The sequence below is a fragment of the Poeciliopsis prolifica genome, unplaced genomic scaffold, assembly GCF_027474105.1.
Source record: "Poeciliopsis prolifica strain line A6 unplaced genomic scaffold, Auburn_PproV2 SCAFFOLD040, whole genome shotgun sequence".
Classification (NCBI taxonomy): domain Eukaryota; kingdom Metazoa; phylum Chordata; class Actinopteri; order Cyprinodontiformes; family Poeciliidae; genus Poeciliopsis; species Poeciliopsis prolifica.
The window spans coordinates 3,480,662-3,503,863 of record NW_026562415.1 but is presented as its reverse complement, the minus strand read 5'-3'; the positions used below and the strand labels follow the sequence as shown (position 1 = coordinate 3,503,863).

Genomic DNA, 23,202 nt, shown 5'->3' with positions numbered 1-23,202 from the left:
CGAAGTGTGTTTCTCACTGACATCAACAGGAGCATTCTGTTTTATATAAGACTTCTGCAGAGACTGATTATGTTCCATATGCTGCATAGATACAGCACATGGTGTAACTCTTAGACAAGCAAAACAAAACAAAATAAAAAAGTATTTCAAACAATACCCCTTAAAATTTGTCTAATTTTTTATGTTATAACCAATCACTTCAGTCTAATTTGTTTGGACTTTTTGTGTTGGACCGACACAAAGTGAAGTGAATTGTGAAGCAAAAGTTTTTACTAATAAAACATTCGTAACAATGTGTTTTTATTCATCCCCCTTCACTTTCTGTAGTAAACATTGTTTATACAGCCATGTTAGAACAATATAGGAGATCATTCACACACCGAAAGCAGAGCGAAAATTAACCTGAGCGACATCAGCTTTTAATGAGATATACAAAAAGACTCCTAAGGACCTTTTAGTCCCCATCGCAGACTGCACACACTGCCATCATGTGAACTGCTCCTGCTGCACTGCTTGAACATGTCAGCATTGTTTTGAGCAGCAGCGTAGCTCCGCCCACTGACAGGCACTCAGCCAATCAGCGGCTCGCCTCCTCAGAACCCCTGCATGTATGGATTCAGAGGAGGACTGAGGAGGTGTAGTCTTCATAAGATCTGTCCCTGTGGCAACTCACACATTTACCGCTGGCTGGGGCTCTTTGAGCTTTATCTTTGTTGTCGGGAGTATTTTTTATTGTTCTGTTTGGAGGTGTGCTGCATCCCAACGTGGCACGACCGGGACATCTCTTGTATTTACCTCGTCACCTGGCGGATGACAGATAATCTTGGACCTTGGATGAGAAGGCGAGCGGCGATGCGTCGGCACCGCTAACTCCTTTGACACAAACTGAGCTGTTTTTTGTTTTGCTTTTTTGTTTGTTTTTGGTTTCTATATTCAAGAAGGACAGAGGAAATCTGGAGTCCACAATAATGAAGCTGAAACCGAACCAGACCAGGACGTACGACGGAGAGGGTTTTAAGAAAAGAGCGGCGTGTCTCTGCTTCAAGAATGAACGGGAGGAGGAGGTACGAGACCCCGCAGTGTGCTAATCTGTTACATTTTCATGTTGTAAATCTCCGGCCTGGGCTGCTGCTCGTCACAGATAAAAGCAGCCATATTTGTTTATTCTCCATATTGGGTTTATTTTTGCGGTATTTGTGTCTGTTTGCGTTCCGTAACGCCTGCCCTGTCGCCACCGCCGCCGATGCGCCCGGGGCCAGCCAGTTTGGGCTAGTTTGAGGAGTACGACGTTGAGAAAAGGCGCCGACGTCAAGTCGTCTGTTTGAACAGCCGAACAACTGACTGATTCTTGCGAAATAAAATCCCCAAGTTGAAGTGCGCTTTTGAAAGTACGCTATTAAAACCAAAAAGCTTTTATTTTGAAGGTTAGCATTTGGCACATCCTGCTAGCTTGAGTGAAGTTGAGGAGCGCGAGGGCGAGGCTTTCGGTGTTGTAAAGCAGTTTATCGCCCCGCATTTAGTTAAGGGACGAGGATGTGAGCCATTAATCTTTTTTCTGAATCCAGAAATCAAACCTAGCTTCATACAATAACTCTAAAGTGGCGTTAACATCTATGACGGAGCAGTAGTCATTCATGAAAGCTGCTGCATCCCGCCGGCCTTCAGCAACCAGCTGCGTAACAGGCATGTTCACAAGTTCTTAAAGGGACAGTAACATATAAAAACAGACATTCCAGTAATATTCGCTCGAAAAAAAAAACTAATAAAAATTTAATATGTTGGCTAATCACAGCATGGATTTCGTGCTTATGAAAGCTTTTTGGCATTGGGAAGTTACAGAAATTCTTGTTTTGATAAATCTTTAAGATATTAAAGCTAAACTGATCTAATTTGACCCCAATCAAAAAAGCTGTGAAATAGTCTTTCACTGGACTGCCATGTTGGAAGTCAACTTCAATAATGTTGTTTGTTTCATGGAATGTGTAATATACAGATCATTAAAACAAGCTTGCTAAATATTTCATCATGTGGTGTCTGGAGTGTTATTAAAAAATACCAGAATAGAGATAGAATAGTTTTGTCTGACATAGTAGGAAATATTAAAAAGACAAAATGCACCCGCTTCAAACTGGTAAACGATTACTTTCAGTGGGGTTCTACATGTTTCTAAGAGATTGCAGAGAAAAATAACAAAAATCAAGACAAGTTTTTGACATGCATGACTATTTTTTTATGAAGAAGAAAAACAACACAACTTAAATTAACTGTACACAACTAAACATTTCCTTTGCTCTAACATTTCCTTTGCTTCCTTCACTGTTTGTCTTCTGTGTGTTTTGTTTTTGGTAGCCCAGAGATTCACATTCATAACTTGTTCTTTAAATTTGTTAGCATATGCCAAACCCATGTCCTATATATTCCCGTTGATGTAATTTTAGCCTTCTCTGACCATGGCCAGCACAAAGTTTTACATCTTGTGCAGTTATTAATGTCTGCAGAGGGGCGGCCACTGCCTGGACGTTCCAGTGTTTGGCTTTACAACACTGTGAGCTTCTGTGTTACCACATATGCTCACGCCCTGCACTTCTGCTTGGATCTGAAAGTGTGAATATAAGGTTGAAATTTGTTGGATAAATCAGTCAAGACATCTGGATATAGTATGTGTATTCATGCAACAGCTTTAGACTTGCTGCAACACCTTCTATCTGCGCTCCCATCTAGCTTTTCTTAGAGCATACAAACTTACAAAACATAGAAATTCATGGAACAGCTTTAGACTTGCTGCAATACTTTCCATCTGCGTTCCCACCTAGCTTTTCTTAGAACATACAAAGAAAAGTTTATATCGTTTTCTCCAAATTTCGAACAATGTTTACCTGGAAGAAACTTCAGAGAATACTTGTTGCAACGCAAGCATTTCTCAGAAATGTCGGGTTGTGACAGGTGTGCGCTCATGCAATCGTTTGGACGATACGGTAAGAGAACCAGCAGGATGCTTTGATTGTAACCGAGCTTTGCGTCGGATATCCGGTTTCCTTAAACTCACGACGCAATCAATTCTTCTCAGACACATGACACCTGGCTGTTGTTTAATCGGAGCTGCGCACGCCGCCAGTTGGTTTTGTTATGGAGAGGAAAAGGAGAAAGTGGAGCCCCTAAGTCACGATACTCTGTGACAGCAAATGAGCAAACCAATAAGAAGTTGGACAATGCAGAAGGACAGCAGTGACAGCTTTATTGCACAAAGCCTCTGTTATTATTTTATGTTGTAACAACCTGGCGTTGGATGAAAGAAAGCCTTTTTACTACAGTATTTCAGGGTTTTCTCAGAGTATTATAAGCCTGGCGGGCCACCAGGCTTTACCAGGCTAAGCATTGCTTGCTTATTTAAGTCTTTTTAAAATGTTTGCATTTTTAAAGAAGTGTTCAGGTGTTGTTCTTCCAATCTTTCAATAACACATGATTATCAAGTGATATTTTATAACTTTAAACATTTCTTAACTGGAAACCACGACAGGCTGTGTTTTTGAATGACTGCCCTCACATCCAACCAGCAGGCTTAGCAAGTTTTCTGGGGGAAACCTTGCTATAGAAAACTAAATGAATGTTTTCTGGGGTTTTCCAAATAGACAATGCAAGCTCTGTGTTGGTCTGCAGCTGACTGACATGTAAAGTGACATTCATGAAATGTTTTCAGTTAAACCAACAATAATAGTCCACATCAGAAGGTTCCCCGTGTGTCTTAATAGGACTTGTCAGTAGCAGCCTCGTACAAAAAAAAAACGAGAAAGAATTTCCATTTATTGGTTCAAATTGATCATTTTTAAAACCTCGCCAAACTGTTCGTAATAATGGGATTCTGTAGCAAAATCCTCAGAATGGAGAGCTGTTCACTGACCAGGGAAAAAAATAATATTTTTCACTCTCAAACCACTTGATCACTGGTGTCTGCTGGTTTGAAATTCATCCGATTGCAGTCACCAGTAGTTTTTCTTTTTTCTATTTTTTTAAAGCATTTTAAAAGCCTGTTGCTTTGTGTTTTCAGTGAACAGCAAATGTCATCTGTCCCAATTTAAGGTTGAATGTAACTCCTACATTCCTGCGTTTAAAATGACATAATTACAACTTTTCATTGAAATCATAGAGTTTTATCTAAGTTAACTGACGGTAATCACTCAACAGATGGATGTCTAACTCTTATTATGACAACCAAATTACAGCCTAGAGGGTGAATGCTGCAGCAGGTTGTTAATAAAGTCATCCTGGGACAATTAAAAGGACATAATCAGTGTTTCCTCTCACATAATGTAACCTGAAACATTTATTATGTGCATTAGTGGCTTTACTCCCATTTTAGCAGCTCCGATTTTGCACTTTCCGTCAGTCCCTCCTCTTGGTGCTCTGCCCACTCTGGCATTCAGAGCATCCTTTAGTTGACAGCTACCAGGCGTGCCTCTTTAGGGAGAAGCAGGACGTGTTTATGTCCGCTGGAGAGTTCGTGCCGGTTGCCTGTTTTGGGCGCTGTCATCGCCTGGGTTTATTCATATATTCAGTTATTCTCTTACTATAAAGCTCCACGCAGGATTTAAATTATGTTCAGATAACCTGGCTCGTCAGTGTTTTGATGAAATGTCGTCATTCCTCTGAGGTTTTTCCTTCACCTTTGTCATCTTTGTGAACGCATGTGGAGCTGCGGTAAGGTTTCAGCTGTCGGCTGACTGTTGACCCTGCTCTCATCATGATGCGAGTTATTTTGTTTTTGCACTCGGGCCCACTTTAAACCACTGCCTGTGTAGCGTGAGCCACTGTTGCTTGGGAGAGCTCAGAGAAAGCTAAATTAATTCTCTGGCAAAATAGTTTTGCTGCGTGGTATTTCTTTTAAATGCATATTCACAAAAATAAATAAATAAATAAAGCCTGAATAAATCCTGTGCTGCCGACTGATCTGACTCCCTCTCCGGTGACAACAAAAAGATAAAAATGGAGCAAGCAGAGCAGAAATCTCTTTTGTTCCCGCTGCCACCGGAAGCCGTCCGGCTTTTGTTTTGTACACATCCTCGCTGTCGGCTTGGAGCACGTTCCCTTTAAGCCCCGCTGCCTGCAGGTCAGCAGACTAACACTGTTGGTAAATGAAATTTAAAAAAAAATACAATTTTATCTTGACACAGCTAAAGCAATAAAGAACCTGAAGATTCAGTAATGAAGAAGAAGCACTAGGCTCCTGAGGGGATGTTTAGAGAACCTGAGAAAGAATAGAAAATGACTGACTTTCCATGTCCTGGTAAATAATGAAAACTGTCTCCAGTCATATAAACGTAAGACTGCACTTTACAAAAGAACTCAGACATTTTGAACCACATTCAATCCCTTTAAAGCTTCTTACTTTTTAGGAAACAAAAAGGGGTGTTTGTGAAGCAGAGAGTACATTGACGTCTTTGTTTTTTTTTTTTTTTTTTAACAAAAAACGGAAAAGCATGGAGTGCGTTTCTGTTCACGCCTTCTTTCTGGAGAAATCTGTCAATAGTACAAGCAGTAGTTGTAGAAGTCAGAGAGAACAAAGCTATTGTTGAAGGCAAACCATAAGGAGACCTGTTTGTAACTTACAGCAGTCTTCAGATTAGATCCAGAATCATGTCATCTTTGTCAGATGAGGCCAAAACTGTGTTTTTTGTCCAACTTGCAAACATTTGTAGTAGAAAACTGCAAATACCTGTAGAAACCACTGTGAAACATGGAGGTGGCAGCGTCATGCTGCTAGGATGTTTAAAAAGAGGTGAACCTGGAAGGAAATGTGTCACAGAATCGGGCAAAAAATAAAATACATCTGTTTGCCTCATTGATACATTTGCCTTTCTTTAAGTGTGTTTTGTGCAGGTTTCATTTTCAAAGATTAGCTTTAATTAAAATATATGTATAAATGAATTGAGAGCATTTGAGTTTAAGGTATAAAAACCAACCTGAGACCTACTGAAAGTGTGCTAACCCAGACCGGAATGGCTTCACATTTATTTTTTTAAACTCATTCCTCTGCTTCACTTTTAACCTTCTTGTGACTCTGAGGCCGGTGTCTGAGTTGGGCTTTTGGCTCACGTGCGGGAGGCAGCTTATGGGTTTTGGCCTCTCGGCCCCCGATTCAACCCCTCAGAGGAGCCTCATCCAAGGGCCTCCTGTGACTCAATCCCATTAGAGAATGTAAGGAAAGCTATGCGAAAGCCCTGTTTGGATTAAGTGACAGCCTGACTCCTGCGGCAGATTACTGCCGATCAGCTGCTCGGTGGAGGTGGATTTCCCCATCTGTTGCTCAAGCTGTCTGATGCACGTTTCCGTCGTTGACATACATTTACGCTCACTGATCTGAATTATATCTTATTAAGAGTTGATCCAACTTGAAGCGCTTCGTCTTCTTGAAAGTCTCTTTTTCTCGTCCCCCTCCCCTGTTTTTCTCAGTTAATAAAGCTTCTGGCGATGTCGGGTGTTGATATTTTGCCACCCTGTGGAAACATCGGCCGCGCTAACGATGGAGGAAATGTGGCGACGTTGACAGCAGATTCTCTTATGTCTTGTTTTGATCCCTAAGACGGATGCTGCCACGAAACATGCAGACGGATCTGATCCATTCGGATCGGTGAACACTGCAACAGCATTGTAATTCAAGCCTTTAACAAGGCCTCACAGGGGGGGAAGCGCCGAGAATATCTTCGGTTTAGTCGACTTTGGTCTGTGAGGAGCATCTCGGTTGTGTGTCGTTTCTGCTTTATTGCAAAAACTGCAGAAAATTTAGGTCATGTTGCGTCGGTTTGTGCTTAAATTAAAAGGAGGTGTAAAACAAAGTAAAGGTATTGTGGTTAATCGACACGTTTTTGTTTTCGTCAGGTTCTTCTGGTCAGCAGCAGTCGGCACCCGGATCAGTGGATCGTTCCTGGAGGAGGGATGGAGCCCGAGGAGGAGCCCTGGGGCGCTGCGGTGCGAGAAGTCTTCGAGGAGGTCAGTAAATCTGTGGCCTCGTTTTTAATATCGCAGGGATTCGTGCCATGAGAAAATACAAGGCAGGGCTCAGAGTTCCTGCTACATGGTTGGACACAACCTTCAAATGTAGAGCAAAGATGCAAAAGCTTTAAAAGTCCTGCTAAATGTGTTTGTTTGCTGTCACCTTTTCCGTCCTATAAAATAAATGAAACTAAGAAAAGTAATTTGTGTTTTTCTTAGTAGATTTTAGGAACTTCCTGAATTTCATGTAGCATAAATGTGCTTCGACCTATTTCTCTTGTAAATGAAAGACAAAAAGAACGTAAAAGATCTGTGTTGATGGATGTTTTATAGCCGTTATGCACTGTTGTCTTTGTCATTTTGAAGAGTGTCTAGAAGACTCTGGCCTTTTCATGTCATATTTACATCTCAGAGAAACCGAAGGTCATAAATTACTAGTTGAAAGTACCTTGTTTGAACGTTTATAGAAGTAAAATATAAATTAATAGGGATGGTTGGGGTTGCAGAGGTAGAAGCATATTTTTAAAAATATTCCCCCTAAAATGAACTACATTTTTTAGTAAATGTGATCCGAAGCTCAAGTCTCTCGTTTACCTTTTGCGTACTTTGGTTAGATTAGCCAGTAAGGGGAGTGTATATGTTTGGAAGCATGACACATCCTGACGAAACGATTTCCGAGCGGCTATAGTGACAGCAGCTCGGGGCTCGCCTGGCGTTTCTGAGGTCTCGCTGTTTGGGAACCACTTGTTCTTTGCTGCGTCAGCCGTCTAAACTTGGCTGCGAAGACCCCAGTGCGGTTTTGGTCACCGGACCCACCAGTGGACACTTGTCAAGCATGCTGAAAAGCGGGCAGGACACATGTCCTATGTCCTGACAGCTATTTGATACGTGTTAAGTACATCTTCGCTATTAAATAACCGTAATGGAAGATATAATGGCCTTCCTGCAATAAGGAGACAGCAGGGGTTTTATCGAGGTGATAAGACTCTAGAAATGATAAATGTGACTTTTATTGTGTAATGGACTCCACGTGAAAACCTCATTTAACATTGTATATGGTCCTTTAGACATTATGGCCCCTGAAAAGGGATGAGGGATTGGAGCAACAAACAGCCTGTGTCCATCCATTTTTAAAATATATTTTCTGATATTATCGCCTCAAATTTGAAGTTTTTATGTGATAGACTAACACAGGGTTGTAAATTATGATTTTTAAAGGTCAATAATCCATGGTTTTCAGTCTTTAACAAAAATGAAAAATAAGTTTCAGTCAGATTTATGTATTAATCCTATACAGAATTCCAATTGTTTTGACATAAAGAACAAAATAATACTGGAGTGCTGCCCTCTTTTTTCTTTTGTCGTGCTCCGTTTTTTTTTTTTTTTGCATGACTGGTTTTTGTGGGGAAAGAGGGAATCTGTCTCTTCAGCTGAAAGTAAAACCTTTCGTCTGTTCCCCAGGCCGGCGTGAAGGGCAAACTGGGACGCCTTCTCGGTGTGTTCGAGGTAAGCTGCTTCTACATTTGTGAAACAAACAACAAAATAAATAATGCAGCACTTTGCAGACGATGAAAGGATTCTAACTAGCTTTTATTCCCGCAATAAATTCAGCGGTAGCCCTAAAACATATGCATCATTGTCTTTTTTTTTTTTTCTTTTACGTAAAGCAAAACCAGGACCGGAAGCACCGGACGTACGTTTATGTTTTGACCGTGACAGAGACGCTGGAGGCCTGGGAGGACTCAGTTAACATAGGTACAGCTTTCCTTCTTATCCAACATACACAGCATGGCTTTTATTTATGTGGAGGCCAACGTGCTGATTGGAGGCTGAATAGGGAATACAGTGATAACAGGTGACTGCAAATCTAGGCCATGGATCTCAGCTGCAGTAAACCGCTATCGTCAGAGCTGCAGATGGCAGCATTAGCATGTCGAGAGAACACCTTCTACCTGCATTACGGTGTTCTTTGTAGGAATAGAAGTCTAATTCTAATGTGGGCATCAAAGCTGGAATATCCATCACGTTTTTTTTAATTTTTTTTACTTATTGCCTCCAAACGTATTCATGTCCTCTGTCTCCATCTGCAGGCCGGAAGCGGGAGTGGTTCACCGTGGACGAGGCCATCAAAGTGCTGCAGAGCCACAAACCTGTTCACGCCGAGTACCTGCGGAGACTGCAGCTCAGCTGCTCCCCCACCAACGGGAACTCCATCCTCCCAAGCCCGCCTCCGAACGACAACTACCCTCACTACAGCACCACCACGGGCGCCCCCTCGACGGGCAGCGTGCTGGGCTCCTCCTGGAGATAGGACCCCACCGCGCTGCCGCCTCGCCTGTCCCGGCTCGGACAGTTTACAGAAAGTCTGTACAGTCTCTTGCATGAAATCTAAAAGACTTCTCAGAGCCCCGGCTCGCCTGTATTTATTATTTCTTGCCCTCGCTTCAAGACTGACCAAAGCTGCTGCCAGGACTGTGATGGAAGACTTGAAACGTCTCTTCTGCTGGCAAGAGTCAGACTTGGGGAGGGAAAAAACAAGGATGCTGGACACTGCTGTTGTGAATGAACTTTAATTATGGGATGCCTTATTGAAACTTTGTATGAATGTTTTAATTCACTTACCGTCGCGGTTACCTTTTCAGCGGCGACGTGCGGGCTGTGGGAAAAACATTGAAATAAAAAGAGTTGCTGGCTCCAGCAGCACATCAGTGTGCAGAATGTTTCCATGTCACCAACACACACGATGGTAACGGTAAATATATTACACATGGATATTTATTAAAAAGAAAACACCTTCAAGTTCAAAAATCCCTTTGTTCCACTTTGTGTAAACATAGTCAATTTTCTTTTTTTTTTTACAGATGCATAATATAAAGATAAATTAGCTATTAAATCTGCTTTCCTGCATTGCTTTTCAAAAACAAGTGAATTTTAAAATCTACTTTTGGGGAAAAAAGCTTACGTTTTCAATACGTTCTACCTCAATAAACTTAAACTGGATACGAGATTTCTGTTCGGTAACCTCTTCTGACGCAATGCTACTGATTAAAATTCATTCAGCCTGCAGCGTTACCTAACTAATGTGTGCACGCCATCTTCTGTCTGAAGTGTTACATCGAGCAGGCTGCTGGTTTTACTCCAGAGAGAACTGATATTTCTAGATGGCATTAAAGTAGAGATGCACTGATCAGTTAGTTGGCCAGAGATCAAAATCAGATTCTATTTCTTATTTCTTCGGTGGTGCTGATCTGTCGTAAAATACCAAAATATCACTTCTTTTTTTCCCATTAAAACTAAAACCAGCCCCTATGTTTGTTCGGTTAGCTAGCATTTCATTTAATTATTTTTCTATGTCTGGATAAGTACGGAAAATGTTCCAAGTTTGTTCCATGTTGCAATTTTTTTGTTGAAAGAATGAGAATTTCTTAAAAATAAATATATATTAGTTGTCTTCTTAAATAAACATTTTTGTGGTTATATTAAAAACTGAGATTTTGCTCATAATCCAAAAGCTGCCACAACTTTTTTTTTTTACTTCGAGATTTGCTTGCATTTTGAGCAATCAAAGTAATCAAAGCATTTCTTTTACAAACAAAATTAATCAGAAATGACATCGTCAATTTAGGAATCTCTATGTATTGTTGAAAAGATGAATTTGCATTTGAGAAGCGGATGATGTTGTATAGATTGTAAAACGAGAACTAAACTAGATCCAGATACCAGAAAAGCTGTGAAATTTTCCTTTACCACCCTGAGAGGTGAGAGGCATTTGTTTTTCTTCCTAATTTGTTGTATTCCTTTACAGATGCAGATTTTGATTTTTGTAGTGGTCAGAAAATGTCTCTTTTTAAAACTTGTTTGAGTTTGTCTGCTCTTCCTGCGAACGTCAATGATTTTCCTTCAAATCAGTCTGATAAAGTGATCCAGTAAAAAAGATGTACTTGATTACTGATTTTTTTTTTCAAAATATCATTAGTTTCTAACAACTACAACAAAAAAGATTCCACATATAAAAATTAAGGAAATGCTAACCCTCACATGACACCCTGAACCAAATTTCCCATGATGTTTTTCACCATTGCTTTTTTTTTTTGTACGTATCTGGTGTCATTCTTGTTTAAAAGATAATTAAAAGATTATAATTTTTGTGTAAAAATGCAATAATCGTGTTTTTCTGGTAAAAGCATTGGAAATAGAGGGGAGGAGCAATTGTCCTGGAAAGGCGACTGCAGTTTGTGAAAACGCTTTCACAATACCCCATCCAGAGTTATTATGAATTTTCTGTAACATGTAAATTGTAAACAGATTGAACATCAAGAGAAAATATAACCTGTATGAAAATTGCCTCCCTACCTTTTGCTTCGACAGCTGAATGAGCACTCGATGTGTGTAAATAACTTTAAGAGGCATTGTAAAATGTGTTTTTAACCTGTACCTCTTTAATATTTTCTATATTTTTAAAATGATGCACAAACAGGACGTGTACAGTGTGGGGTGTCCATGATGTGAAGGCCTTGGAAAAGGAGAGTATCGCCTCATTCATGAGAAAACACAAGATTATTTTTAATTTGGGGACTTGATTCATATTATTTGATTTCTTCATTCACTCAAACATCTGCAGAGCTTGAATATAAAATAGGACGTCCCGTATTATGTTGAGGCTAAAATGACACGTTTTGAGAAATTTCAAATATATCAGATTTATATTTCTTCTTTTTTTTTTCCACTTTTGGACCGTTTCCAACACTGGCAGACCAAACCGTTTATTAGGGTTAACTTTGGACTTGTTTTCCAAACTTTTTCTTTATTTTATGATCACTTTGTTCTGTCTTCATCACATAACCTTATCTTTTGTAAACATCACTCAGGTCGTCTGAGCTGACATCAAGCTTCGGCTTCTCCTACTGCTGTCTGTCTGTCTGTGTGTGTGTGCACACTTGTGTATTACAAGGGGTGAATTTAAAATGAATTGTGCCAAATGTCAAAATTTGTGCTATACTAGGAAAAAAAACCATCTATATATGTTGAAAATTAGATAAGGTCTAATCATGACGAGTTTCTACAAAGTATTTAAAATGTTTTATGAAGGTTTATTTCTTAAAGACCAATTTTATATATACATATATAGCTTTTTAAGGCTGTATCATTCACCATCTAATCGGTGGTTAAATTCTGTCGGCTGCGTGTGCGGAAACGCCGTCGAATGTTTCAAGTCTTAGCCAGTTTCCATCTGCTCTTATTCTTCTGTTGAAAAGCTTGTAATCAAGGCAAATGAAAGTGTTCTTACTGTTTATCATGGCATTTTGCGAAGCTCAATGTGAAAGTGATCTGGGAGGAAGAGATTGCATTAAAGGAAGAACAACTTAACTCCAACTGTTGAGCGTTCATTCATTTTGGACTCGGGTCCTTCAGAGGATAAGAACCACTATCTATCTATATATCTATAGATATAATATAGCTATCTATCTATCTATCTATATATCTATATAGATATATATATATATATATAGATATAGATGTATACCTATCCATAGATAGATAGATAGATAGATAGATAGATAGATAGATAGATAGATAGATAGATAGATAGATAGATAGATAGATAGATAGATAGATAGATAGATAGATAGATAGATAGATAGATAGATAGATAGATAGATAGATAGATAGATAGATAGATAGATAGATAGATAGATAGATAGATAGATAGATAGATAGATAGATAGATAGATAGATAGATAAAGTTCCACATAAAGTTCTACGGAACTTTATGTGGAGAAACAGGCCTCATACTTTTACTGTGTGACAAGTGACTCACCAGTGGCAGAAAAAGGAGGCAAGTTTAGTGTTTAGTATAAGCATGCATCCAAATCTCTCTCTCTCTCTCTCTCTCTCTCTCTCTCTCTCTCTCTCTCTCTCTCTCTCTCTCTCTCTCTCTCTCTCTCTCTCTCTCTATATATATATATATATATATATATATATATATATATATATATATATATAGAGAGAGAGAGAGAGAGAGAGAGAGAGAGAGAGAGAGAGAGAGGAGAGAGAGAGAAAGAAAGAGAGAGAGAGAGAGAGAGGTATATATATAGAGAGAGATTTGGATATATATATATATATATATATATATATATATATATATATTATATATATATATATATATATAGATATATATATATATATCTATATATATATATATATATATATATATATATAGAGAGAGAGAGAGAGAGAGAGAGAGAGAGAGAGAGAGAGAGAGAGAGAGAGAGAGGCAGGCAGATAATGGAGAAAATGTGATTTATGTTTATGATGCTGAGCGGGTTTCCTTTCATGCCTCTGGTGAGTCAATAGTCAAAGTATGAAAGGATGTGGTCTATATATATATATATATATATATATATATATATATATATATATATATATATAGAGAGAGAGAGAGAGAGAGAGAGAGAGAGAGAGAGAGAGAGAGAGAGAGAGAGAGAGAGTTTTTGGAGCCTTTGTGTTGTTTTAAGGAGAGGAGACGTCGGACACGTCAGGTGCGCGTTAAGCCCCGCCCACCGCCCCATCACTCAGGTCAGGTCTGCACATCAAAAGCAGAGCTCGTGGACCGGGTGCTCTTCATCCTGCACGAGGACAGCAGCGACCATTGTTTCTGCCTCGCAATAGAAAGGAAGCATTCAAAGTCGAGGCGGTCAGAGATTCTCCCCCAGCAGGACAGCAGCCCGGCTCCTCCGACCGAACCGAGTCCGAACTCTGACCTGACTGGAACCTTGTCTGGCGGGAAGAACCTTCTGGTGGATCCGAACCCAGTTCAGCTCTCTCTGCGAAACAATGGCGTCTCCAATGGTAATATCAGCTTTTACAATTTTGTAGATAAACATTTTACAGTAACATAAAAAACAAAATGCAGCAGGCCTCTTTGTTTGAATAAATGTATTATTTATTATTCTTGTTAATTAGAGTCGTTGTGAGTCGTTTAAATACACTCTTTACCTCCTAATTCAGCCTGATGAAGGCTCAGAAAGGCTGAACAGGTGATTTATTTTCTCCTAAGTGAACAGGAGGCCTCTTGTCCAACAGGTTCCTGCAGTTTCATCAAACCGCATCAAGCCTAATAAAACCACAGGAAGTTGAGGCTACATTTCACGCTGCAGACTGATTGATCCCACTGACACTTAAAGTGAAAATGTTTCCACTAATTGGGCATTTTCTGCGGAACTTTATGTGGAAAAACAGGCCTCATACTTTTACTGTGTGATAAGTGACTCACCAGTGGCAGAACAAGGAGGCAAGTTTAGTGTTTCATATGAGCATGCATCCAAATTCCCATCATTCCAATCACATCTTCTCACTCCTCCGAGCTCGTTTTTTTAGATGATGTGCAAGCAGAAATGTATCATATCAATGTTTTTTGTTTTTGGTTAAAGAAAGCCCTGATGAGTATTTGGTATGGAGCGTAAAACAACTTTAGCTGGAAAATTTGATGAAGAGGAATATCAGATCTATTTGGTGCTTTTAATGACAAAAACCCCACCAATGTAGACTAATGTATATATGATTGAGATGTTTCGGCATATTTCCGGTATTGCTGAATATGAATATTGCCAGGCAAATGCTTTTTGTTAAGACATAGCCAGGCAGTTTTAAATGTCTCAATAACTGAAATGATCAGTTCCTCTCTGAGAAACTATTCAAGCCAAACCTTTTTGTTGTAAAGTCCACACAGAGTCGACGGCTATGGAAACGATCTAAATTTGAAAGAACCAACGATTCTTTGGGCATTTTGTCTGGAACTACAAGTCTGCAGGAATGTCAGACCACATCCTTTCATACTTTGACTATTGACTCACCAGAGGCATGAAAGGAAACCCGCTCAGCATCATAAACATAAATCACAACATTTTCTCCATTATCTGCCTGGCGAATGTATCCACAGCATGTATATATGTATTTTTATTTTATTTTATTTAGTTTATGCCGACTGACATGTTTGTTTAGCAGCTTCAAAAGATTTTCTGAGTGAGGATTGTTCTCTTAGTTGGGGAAAAAGCCCCCTGACTGGAGGAAGTGTTGCCATCGATTTAGTAAATACCATGTTGAACTGAATACTCTATAAGGGATTCTTTTGGATTTGTTTCAGGGGGAGCCAACTTACAAAATTCATCCAGGAACTTGGATGCCGTTCCTTCTTTCACAAAGGCAAAAAACACACCTTTGTGGCTAAAACTCTGAGCACCAGAGCAAAATGCCACTAAATGATTTCCTTTCTTTCTTGTTTCAGCTAAAAGCATATCTGAGTTTCGCCTGTTCATAACAATGAGCCGTCCAAATGTGTGGCTGCACTTTACATGCTATACTCCTGAATTTGAGTTTACACAAATTTGTGATGCTGCTGGGTTTTTTACACTCACTTCCTGAAAGCCAAGCTGATAATTCAGAGTATTCTCATCTTCAGCTGCACACAGTACAATACAAAGAGAGACAATGTGAGTGAGGTGAAACTAGTGCATAGTTGTTGTTTTCCATCACTGTTATTAATGAAAATCTAATTCCGTTTATGGGAAAACACAGAAAAATGCTTGAATTTAAACAAGTGGTTCAGACTAAAAAGTTTGAACCACTAAGTTTGTTTGTTTCCAGTTACTGTGACCAAAACAATTGTTAAAAGGTGAAGAAAGAAAAAATTTATGAGGTCAGAAATATCCAAACACGTCCAAGAGAGGCCCATAAGACCAAATTTAGCTCCTTCTATCTTTCCATCATAGTTTTCATGATTCCATCTGATCATAAATTTCTGGATTTAGCTTCATGCCAGTAAAATGTATCAACTCACTGGCTCACTTCTAAGTTACCTTCTCTGACTTTTCCATCAGAGTAAAAGGGAAGTCGATGCAAATGCTCAGCAACTTTGCACATTTTTATTTTAAAAACACTTTTTAAACCTTTTGATTTCCCCACTTCATGATTATGCACCATTCTGTGGGGTTCCATCAAAAATCTCAACAAAATGCATCAATGTGAGAAAACTGTTGTGCATTTGGAACAATGGACAACAAAAAAAACACGCTACTGTTGAAGTTTGGGTCTGGAAAAGTTATTTTCAAAAAAACATTGAAAAAGTAAATGTTTGGAAACCTTTGCCATCTTAAACATTACTAAGTATGTAATTCATTTTTGTTTTAAAGGTAAACGGGTTCTATTCTGGTTCACATCTGAAGAGGAGACTCTTAGGCAATGATCGCACACATTTACAGACTGTAAGTGCGCTGGGTGAATCACCTGACCCCTTGAATCCACAGCACTATATCTCTGAGACGTCCCGCAGCACACCCACCCGAGCATCCACGTATCAACTTGGGAAGTTCAGAAGCTACTCACTCACTCATCAGTCAGTAAGAACAAAAAATCTGTCCGGATCCATTGCGGGACAGAACAGCCTTAGAGTTGGCCAGAATCAGAAACGCAATTTCGTAAAACCTGATAAACAAATGGTACAACGAAGGACATCTGAGTGGCTCAGATCCACCCACATGGACAGAGGATTTGCCCAACAGGCTCAAATGTCCCAGAGAGAGGAGGAAAAGCCTCCAACGATGACAAATCAAAATCCTCTAGAGATGACAACTCAAAATCCTCTAGAGACGACATCTCAAAATCCTCCAGAGACGGCAACTCAAAATCCTCCAGAGATGACAATTAATAGAGCCGTAAAATGTCTGGACAAGCGAAATGACAACGAGTTGATCTTTGCCGCCGCTTGGATTCAGAACCAATGTTTGGAAAATGACAAAGCCAGAGTTGAGGTACATTTACTCAGAATAAATAATCTGGGAACATTTCCTCCATTATCTGCCTAGCAAAGCTTTAGCAGCTTTAAGGAGGCGGAGTCTCTTAATGTTGACATTTGTTAGCTCATCAAGTTCTCTTGGTTTCAGTTTCACTGGGAGGATGGGGCTGGAAAGCTTCTACAGCTGCTCAAAAGTAACAACACACGGGTGCAGTGTGTCGCAGCAGGGGCCTTGCGTAATGTCGTCTACAAAAACAGAGGCAACAAGAAACACGTGAAATACGAAAACGGCCATACCATCATCCTGAATTTACTGAACAAGACGCAAGATGAGGACACCAAACACCAGCTTGCAGGTCAGGTTTTTAGATATAGTTTATTGTCACACCAACTGACCATTTATATAGATTTATTTTGAATTTCAACATTTTAATGAAATGTAGTGCTGATACGTATTTGCCTAGGCAGGCAGATAAAAAGCCTCCAGAGATGACAATTAAAAGGGCCGTAGATCTATAGAAACAAGCTATAGAAGAGTGAAGGTTTTTGTATTTTTTATTTTGCAGGATTGATTTTTAAAAAATGTCCTAATTATGCCTGGTAAAATTAGATTTGATCAATTATATAGAAATAGTAAATGTTTTAAATTATAAAGACAATACTGTAAATGGTGATACGCCAATCTGTTGACAAATTTTCCACATTTATTTCCACATTATTAGCAGGTCAAATGCTTCTTTCTCTTCTTCAATAAGGCACAAAAATCTTATTTCAAGAAAGATTTAATTTAAGAAAGATATTTCATTTTGACCTAATGACTAATTTTGTGTAAATAATAACAGAGCTGATTATTATAAGGTTCAAATAAAGGTTTGAATTCCAGGATAAACCACATTAATGGTATTTTTACGTCCCTCTCCTACAGGTCTCTTGTGGAATCTGTCTTCAGATGATGAGATCGCGTTACTTTTTGATGAAAATGTCTTTAACGTCCTCACCAACGTGATTTTGGTGCCATTCTCTAACAGAAATGAAGAATCCAAACGTGATTTGATCGTCAATCCCAAAGCTTTCCTCTGTGCTATACAGTGCCTACTGTAAGAAATTCAACCAGTTTTTATTTTATTTTTTTTTATTTGCTACTGGAGAGGAATCCTGCATTCGGTATTTTCCAGGTCTGTGAAAAGAAAATGAGCATGGAAAGTTTTCCTGCTTCCAAATTTTCATCCCTCTGTCCATTCAGCCTCCATATTTAAAGTTATCTGCTACAGGAACGCATTTCATAAATTCATCGGGGAGTTTAGTTTTACAATGATCATACAGGAACGCAAACTCTAGAAAGCTGGATATTGAAATGTGTGAGCCTTTTACCTGAGAAGCATAAGAATGTTGTTTACCTGGACATGCCAAACAATGACCTGTTTGCCATGATTACTTGGTAGCATCCTTCCTGCTGAGAATGGAGCAGGAAATACACATCTGAATTCCAAAGAAGTGTTTATTACCACGACAAATTTCTTGTGAAGTGACGATACCTAATAACTTAGCATGTTGCCCATGACTACAGCTTGAAGAAAAGAGCGATAGCCTGAATTATTGAGGAAGCTTTGTCGCTGCTCCACTCAGCTGAACTGAAATTCATGGGAAATGATACCATCAAGATCTGCTTACCGGGTTCTCAGACCTTTTTGTTTACAAACTATGCAAAAAATCATACAAACATCCACTGTTTCATGACTGCGCAAAGATTCTGTTTTCCAGAATAAAAAAGCAACGGGTGATAAATATTTTGTCACCCTTATCTAAATGCTGATAACTAGTCGCTTCATGACGATGATCTGTTTGTGTTCCTGCAGGAATCTGAGCTCTCACTGTCACCACAGGAAGAATATGAGGCAGTGTGAAAATCTCCTTGACTCTCTAGTTTCCTTTACTACACAGTCTGCAACCAAACCCAGACCTGATGACAAGGTGAGAAGAAAAACACGCATGGTTGTTTCCTGAGTGCTTTTTATTGCCCAAGTACAAATATCAATGTGTAGATCAAAAACATGAGATCAGAACAAAATGCAAAGTAAAGCTTAATTATGAAGAAAAAGGGGAGAATTTTTCTTCCGTCACAGTTGGGCCGAGTCCACAATACAGTTTAATATTTTAGAGGTTTGGGTTAGATATTCATATGCAACACTCTCTGTTTGAAGTCCACAGAAATCTGTGTCTGCATCTTTTGTAACTTGACCTTTGAAGCTGAGGAAGACTGGATCCCTCAAACCACCAAAGATAAGGGAGAGACTCAACAAACTGCAACCACCGAAAATAAGGGAGAGACTCAACAAACTGCAACCACCGAAAATAAGGGAGAGACTCAACAAACTGCAACCACCGAAAATAAGGGAGAGACTCAACAAACTGCAACCACCGAAGATAAGGGAGAGACTCAACAAACTGCAACCACCGAAAATAAGGGAGAGACTCAACAAACTGCAACCACCGAAAATAAGGGAGAGACTCAACAAACTGCAACCACCGAAGATAAGGGAGAGACTCAACAAACTGCAACCACTGAAGATAAGGGAGAGACTCAACAAACTGCAACCACCGAAGATAAGGGAGAGACTCAACAAACTGCAACCACCGAAGATAAGGGAGAGACTCAACAAACTGCGACTCCCAAAGAGAGAACTTGCAGCTGTTTTCCTTATCGTCCTGCCAAACGTCGAAAGGTAATCAATTCACGATTACAAGCCGATTTTTGTTGGCCAACAGAACTCAGTGCATTATTGTACAATGTAGGATAGAGGCATAATTTCAATTATTTCAATTAAAAATAAAAATCAGCATTTTTTCACACGCACTACAAAGTTCAACATAATCAGCTTCCTTCAAAAGAACTGGTATTTCTATTGAATTGTTTTTGCAGAAAGTTATTACGAGAATAAACTTCATGCATTATCTTTCAAATTAATCTCTTAAATTTTTTGTGAGTGGAAAAGAAAGATCTGTGGCTCTTGTTTTTTTTTAGAAAGGTTATTTTTAAGCAAATGTTTAGAAAGTCCGTCATTATCGTGAAATGCATGATGCATGATTAAAGTCGCACTGGTAAATATTTGGTTACATCTCCTGGCGGAACAAACCAAAATAACAAGAAAGAGCCTAAATATTGTTAAACTTGATTCAGCTGCTGTTTGTGACCCTAGTGAACGCCCGTCGCCTGCCTTGACCTCTGCACCTCCAAATTATTTCCTCCCAGGACCCAGAGGACAAAGAGAAAGCAGAGGAAAAATGCCCCCTGCAGAATAGTGATAACCCACGGGGAGCTCAGTGGCTGTGGAGCGATCAGCTTGTACGGGCGTATCTGTCGCTGTTGGCCTGCAGCAAAAACAAAATTACGCTGACGGCTGCCATGGGGGCGCTGCAGAACCTCACACTGGGAAAGGGAGAGGTAAAACGAGACAAAGTTGACCTCTGAGGCTTTGTGTAACTTCTTTAAATGCAATTTCTAATAGGAAAAGTTAATAAATAAATAATAATAAAACAAGTATTTAAATGTAAAAAAAACCCAACAAAAAAACCTGTTTTGTTTCTGGGCTTCTTAGCTTATTTGGAAACTTTGTTGCTGCTTTATGTTTGAGGAATAGCTGGAGATGGTTTTAAAATATTTCTTCTGTGACCTGACAGATCTCTGAGAAAGTTGCCAAAATTATCCAGGAGCAAAATGGACTTCAGAAAATTAAGACTCTTGTAGAAAACGACAACACACTGAAGAAAGCAGCCTTGCTTCTGATGAGGAACCTCTCCCGCTTTCCAGATCTACACGACTCCATCCGTAACTCCACACTCTCACTTTTGAACTTTACTGTTCCAGAACATTTATTTTCAAACCCTTTGACGTAAAAATCAAGAAAACTAATTACAACTTCGGAGTAATTAATGTTTCATTTGATTTTTACGCAACAGAGAACTGCATGATTGTGAAGGAAGGGCTAAATAAAATGTTTGTAACATGAAAAAGATGTTCAATAAATTCTGAGGGGTCTGAAAAGAATGTTACTGTAATTTCATGCTAAAAGTGACGCATTGTTGAGATTTTATTAAATTTTTCTTTACTATTGCAGTTGACAATTTATTGTCGAAAAACTACACAAAAACCTTTTTATGGCTTTTGGACATCAGTGCAGAAGAATCTTCTGAGTTGATGCCGGTTCTGTGTCGGATCCTCATAAACCTGAGCAAGAACAACGCGAAAACGGCCTCACAACTTAGCCGTGAACAGGAGGTGATTAATATGTTAAAGGAGAAACATGAAGGGTTAGTGGAATATCCAACATATTCAAGTCAAAAACAATCATGTTCTACCTTGTTGATGGCTATATGTGACCTTCTTCACTTTTTTCCCCCCATCTTTTCATTATGAATCCAGTAGAGCTAAACAGGCGGTGAAGGAGCTGAAGTACACGTTGCAGAAGTCTTCAAAAAATATAAAGAAGTGAGTCCACTCACACATCACTTTGTATCCAATGTCACAACCATCTGTAGATGGTTAATTCCTAATTTGTCAACCGAAAAGAGCAAGAAAGACCCTGAAAAATGTTTAACTTTGCTTAGCTCCTGTTTATGAACACAGTTATAGTTTTAAAGGATTACTTGAGTCAAGACTGGGTGTAAAAGCTGATCAGTCAACAACAAAACAACATGTACATGCCCTTTCATGACCCTTAAAATGGAGCTCCGGTGCATATTTTGACCTTTAGGTGTTTCTGCTACTTGATTGCAGTCCACTTGGGGTAAATTTAATTGTCTGGATATAACATGGACTGGAGGAAGCTTATGATGTGAATTTCATAGAAGGAGCCAAGCAATAAGGTCAGAGAAGCTGTTGCAAGACCCCAAGACTGGATTATGTCAAAGCACAATTTACTGCTGCCTTTCAACAGTAGAGCAATCATGTACACAAGAGATTGTTAGAATTTTGTATGAACAAACCCAGGGAAAGAAAAGTACTACTTGTCTGTAGAACATGTGCATTGCTCATCACCTCACTAGCAGCATCCCTGGTGCTGGCAGCATCATGTTGAAGGACTTTTATGCAACAGAGACTGGTTGTGTAGATGACTGGAGGCAAACATGCATTTTGAACTTCATACTAAGGCAAAATTTCAACTTTCAACAAAACGTTGACCCCCAAACAAACACCCGGCTGCCTGTGAAGCTCCTTAGAGGGAACTTGAATCCATCTGAACTTCTTTGGAAAAATCTTAAACTTTACTATCACCTCTCATCCGAACTAACTGAGCTGGAGGAGATCTGCGGAGAAAAATGGCAGAACGTATCCAAAAATATTTGTAGACTTTTCCAGATGCGGACTGCATAATAAGTCCTTCTTTCCTTTTTTTTTTTCACAACAGGATAAAACCAAAGTGCCCCAAAATTCTCTTCAACCACTGCTACAAAAGACTCTGAAGTCCTGCTATGGAGCTGAACATCAAGAAATCTGATTCCATAATCAGTAATAAAATATACAAAACGCATTTTTTTCCCATTAGGAGTTCTATTTTTTAAATTACTTTTTATTGCAGTGCACAAAGAAATATGGGATGAAATGTTCAAATGCATGCCTTTATAAGTAGGAGACAGATACATCAAAGCACTTTTTAGGAAACCACAATGAAATAAGCAAGTATTCCCAGCCACTGTCCAGTGCTGTATGGATTGGAGAAATTTAGCAGACTTGAATTCTTTGTGGCAAAGATAATACCAGCTTCTTCTTTTTTTTAAATGCATGTTTTTTTTATATTGTATGAAGACAGCTCAACATCTAATCATATTAATTATTACTAAGCACTTTGTGTGACAATGCTGTGAAGAATAGGAGGCTGAAACAAATCAAATCAACAAATTATCTACAATAAAAACAAGATGGGAAGAAATGTTATTATTGAACACATGAAATGTAAAGTATTCAAAATGTATTTTTAATTGTAGCAAGAAATCTTCTTTTGTGAAAATAAACATTTTTGAATACATTTGAATTACATTTGGAAATTTTGTAAATGTACAAAAGAGAAATTTAAGAAAACGACTCAAAACAAATCAAAATATTTAGCTGTATCTTCGTCAGGTTGGCTAACCGTTATAGCCAACCAGAGTTAAGTTAAAGCCCAACAGTACTTCGATCAGATGAGTTAACCTGACACAGCATTGCCCTTGTGGGTCCTGGCAGGGCGAAATCTGAAGGAGGGGAGGAGACGAGAGGCAAGGTGCCAGCCAGCATCACCTCTCTGTCAATAAAAGGAACCTGGATGATCCTGTAGAATTTTTCAAGAACAAATGTTTTTTGTCAATTGAACATAAAATATAAGAATATAAATATATTAAATAGCATTTCTGTAAATAAAATTTGGCTCCTTTTACAATTCAACACATTT

General features: G+C 39.0%; 2 protein-coding genes across 2 annotated transcripts; both read left to right on the top strand.

Moving 5' to 3' along the window:
• Window positions 1-641: 641 nt before the first annotated feature.
• Window positions 642-12,354, top strand: nudt4b (nudix (nucleoside diphosphate linked moiety X)-type motif 4b). Its single transcript, XM_055054728.1, has 5 exons — window positions 642-1,064; window positions 6,874-6,984; window positions 8,449-8,493; window positions 8,655-8,742; window positions 9,078-12,354. Exons 1-5 carry the CDS (start codon window positions 969-971, stop codon window positions 9,296-9,298), a joined length of 561 nt encoding a protein of 186 aa, XP_054910703.1. The 5' UTR covers window positions 642-968; the 3' UTR covers window positions 9,299-12,354.
• Window positions 12,355-16,607: 4,253 nt separating this feature from the next.
• LOC129375536 (plakophilin-2-like) lies at window positions 16,608-22,744 on the top strand. Its single transcript, XM_055054688.1, has 10 exons — window positions 16,608-16,793; window positions 16,926-17,133; window positions 17,703-17,874; window positions 18,634-18,748; window positions 18,979-19,500; window positions 20,028-20,219; window positions 20,456-20,603; window positions 20,893-21,085; window positions 21,198-21,263; window positions 22,183-22,744. The coding sequence occupies exons 1-10, from the start codon at window positions 16,608-16,610 to the stop codon at window positions 22,235-22,237; spliced, it is 1,857 nt and encodes a 618-aa protein (XP_054910663.1). The 3' UTR covers window positions 22,238-22,744.
• Window positions 22,745-23,202: the final 458 nt, after the last annotated feature.